Below are 3,548 nucleotides of genomic sequence, written 5' to 3' on the forward strand. Positions count from 1 at the left end.
AAAAAAAAAATGTTTAATTTATTTCATTAATAGACAATATTTAAATAAAATAGACCGATAGAAAAAATTTTAAAAAAATAAAAAAAACTTGTATTAGATCATTTTTAATATTCTTTTAATGGTTATAATATTATCGATATTTCTTTTATCCTTAATAATAATAATAAAAAAACCAAGTTCATATCACAGTTTAAGAACGAAAATATTGAATTTTATCATATTATTATCGTTTATTTTGTTTTAAATAAAATGTTACCTGACGTATAATATAGGCTACATTACTGTAGCGTTATTATGATAAAAGTTGGTATTATATTCAACTATTTATTTATTTTTTAAAAAAAAAATTTTAGATTCATTATAAATAATTTTATATAATACAATAAAAACTGAAATAATAACAATAAGTACTTACATTTAAATTTCTGTAGATGTTTGAAAAAAAAATGTTGGTGTTCTGCGTATACTTGTGTTCACAATAAAACTGAATGTTTTTAAAAAAATGTTTCCTTATTATATAGTACTCAATTTTCCATCTCTTTAAAAATCTTATAATCAATTGTGTTAATAGAAAGTATACTATTTTTTTTATGATATTCATATTATGTTTACAGAGTCGGAGGTTATATTTTAATACGATATCCACATTTCTGTAATTAAGAACCTGTTATTATTGCTAAATGCTAAAATATATTAAATAGGTAAAAAAAAACTCTGGGTTTAAAGATTATATCATATAACGATAGTGACGAGGTCGTAGTCGTATAATGAACTTTAAATAAAAACATTAACGAACACGTTTCGAAAAATACTGTCAATTCTCAGAACTATGATTAATTTGAGATATTTGCACATTATATACTAAAAAATATGAAATCTGTATATCTGTAAATAAGAATAGTTATTATTGCTAAATGCCAAAATATATTAAATAGATAAAAACATCCTGGGTTTGAAGATTATAGTAATGATGTCGTGGTCGTGTAATGAACTTTATAAAAAAACCGGTTATTATTGTTAAATATATTAAATAGGTAAAAAACTCTAGGTTTAAAGATTATATAGTGACGAGGTCGTAGTCGTATAATGAACTTTAAATAAAAACATTGACCAACACGTTTCGAAAATACTGTCAATTCTCAGAACTATTATTAATTTGAAATATTTGTACATTATATACTAAAAAAAAAAAAATGAAATCTGTATATCTGCAAATAAGAACCTGTTATTATTGTTAAATGTCAAAATATAGTAAATAGGTAAAAAAACCCTGGGTTTAAAGATTATATAGTGGCGAGGTCGTAGTCGTATAATGAACTTTAAATAAAAACAGTCGAACACGTTTCGAAAATACTGGCAATTCTCAGAACTATTATTAATTTGAGTTATTTACATATTATATATTAAACTATGAAATCTGCTTATCTGTAAATAAGAAAAGGTTATTATTGATTAATGTATTAAATAGGTAAAAAAAAAAAAGAAATCTGGTTTTGAAGAATGTAATAACGAGGGTGAGGTCGTATAATGAACTCAGACTACTTGTGACCGGGGAGAGAACACATATATAAGGAAGCCTTTTGATATAACTTTTTCAGTCTACTTCAACGAGTCTACAGCGAGTCCATGTTTTTATACAAATAGTTTTCTATTTTTTTATTAAATTAAAATACTTTTCTAAGTACTTCTAAGTACTTCTCATTCTAAATAATGTCGGTCAATTCATTTAGGAGTGATGATGAAGAATCCTTTGCTGTAAGCGATGTAAGTATAAAAAAAAAAAAAATATGTCTATATATTTATATAGATATATTATTTTATATTTAAATAGAATCAAATATTAAGCCATAGTTGGTAAAGATAAATATAACGTTACTATTACTTTTTTAAATGTTGAAATTATTAAACATTTAATTAAAACTGTGTATAAACTAAAAAACATTAACTAATCGCTTAAATATTGTTATAGGTGGATATGATAGAAGCGCAAGATAGAAAAACTGGAACAAAACCGGGTGGTCAAAAGAGGGTATGTGAGAAAAAAAATAATGGAAAAAAATCGAAAAAAGTGAGTGATTTTACATAACCCATCAGGTGAACAAAATTATAATTAAATTATTTTTTTTAAAAGAATGTTTCTTATCGAGATAAAATTGGGAAAATGATGAAAGATCACAAAATTGCACTCGAAGTCAGAAATTCAATGAGCATTCGGCAAGACGATGGGATTTTAATTGTAAAGGCACCTGCTGACGAAAAATCGACTGACTATTGGACGTTGTCGCATTATAAAACAAAAAACATTGAGCATGTTGATTCTAAGGACAGGTGATATATAATATTATTTTACTATCGCGCTTCGAATATAACTAAATAACTATAGTATACATTAATACTATAGTTATTTATTTTTAAAGTAAGATATTATTATAAAAAATAATTTTTGTATGAATATTTTTTATAGATGGAAACATGCTGAGTGTTCGATGAAACTTTCAATAACCGATCAGGCAAAGGACCAAGCCATATCGAGTGAACTAAATGAATTGGTTCAAACACTTTTCGACCGATTTATGAAGGATTCAAAGAAAAAAATTACACGTATTTGATATGTAATAAACTATGTTTATAATAGTGGTGGAAATCATTTAATAAATAATAAAACTTTAATTACAATATATTATGTCTATTTTATTTAAATAAAAAAAAAAATAATACATTCATAGGTTAAAATAAAAAAAAAAAAAATAATATAAAAATTATTATTAATAGTTAATATATAACTATATAAGCAGTATTAATAAATAATGATATATTTTTTTCGATAGCGAAATATTTTGAAAAAGTCATAATTCATAAATATATATATATTTTTTTTATTACAATATTATTAAATCCTGCAAAATCATGTTTGATAAAGAATTAAAATGAAATTGTAATAGCTCGTACATGAATGAAATATCATAACTTTGTATATTGCTATAGCTGAAATCATAATTTTGAATATATTGGTTTGTAAACTCGTTTCGTTGACAAGACAATGGTAACCCGTTTACGTCAGCCTTGATTAACGCGTAAGCTGTATCGAATGTTTTTTGGTATGATTCCAACTTTTTCTGTTTTTCAACTATATACAAGTCTATACAATGTTGTAATTGTTTTAAACGATGAAGATCAACATGAGATAATGTTATGTAATTATCATTAGAATATAAAACAATAGTTGATTGGTTTACGTTAACAGAGTAGAAAAAGTTGTCTGAAATTCTAACACGTTTACATCGAGTATGTAAATTATTAATAATTGTATTAAAATTGTTTTCACACATTAATGTGCACCACTGTTCTAGATCAAGCGTTACAACTTTTTTAGTTAATTTACATTCTAATAATATAATAATTGAAATCTGTTTATTAACTAGAAGTCCAACCGTCACACTTTTCTTGCTAAAAGGACGGATATCGAACACTGATTTTGATACAACGAGTGATGGATTCATATTATATGTTGATGAGTTCTACCAATGGTGAACACTTTTTGAACAACA

The 3,548-nt window shown here is 24.4% G+C and overlaps 1 protein-coding gene across 1 annotated transcript; it reads left to right on the forward strand.

Annotated features, from left to right (window-relative positions):
- Positions 1 to 783: 783 nt before the first annotated feature.
- Positions 784 to 2,678, forward strand: LOC132924928 (uncharacterized). Its single transcript, XM_060989367.1, has 4 exons — positions 784 to 1,764; positions 1,970 to 2,068; positions 2,132 to 2,328; positions 2,465 to 2,678. Exons 1-4 carry the CDS (start codon positions 1,711 to 1,713, stop codon positions 2,607 to 2,609), a joined length of 495 nt encoding a protein of 164 aa, XP_060845350.1. The 5' UTR covers positions 784 to 1,710; the 3' UTR covers positions 2,610 to 2,678.
- Positions 2,679 to 3,548: the final 870 nt, after the last annotated feature.

The sequence above is a fragment of the Rhopalosiphum padi genome, chromosome 3, assembly GCF_020882245.1.
Source record: "Rhopalosiphum padi isolate XX-2018 chromosome 3, ASM2088224v1, whole genome shotgun sequence".
Classification (NCBI taxonomy): domain Eukaryota; kingdom Metazoa; phylum Arthropoda; class Insecta; order Hemiptera; family Aphididae; genus Rhopalosiphum; species Rhopalosiphum padi.

Bases quoted from the DNA above. Each gene is read 5' to 3' on its own strand.
- LOC132924928 (XM_060989367.1), top strand. From the start codon at position 1,711: ATGTCGGTCAATTCATTTAGGAGTGATGATGAAGAATCCTTTGCTGTA. The intron at 2,069-2,131 runs GTGAGTGATTTT...TTTTTTTAAAAG, and splicing joins ATGGAAAAAAATCGAAAAAA to AATGTTTCTTATCGAGATAA. The intron at 2,329-2,464 runs GTGATATATAAT...TATTTTTTATAG, and splicing joins CATGTTGATTCTAAGGACAG to ATGGAAACATGCTGAGTGTT.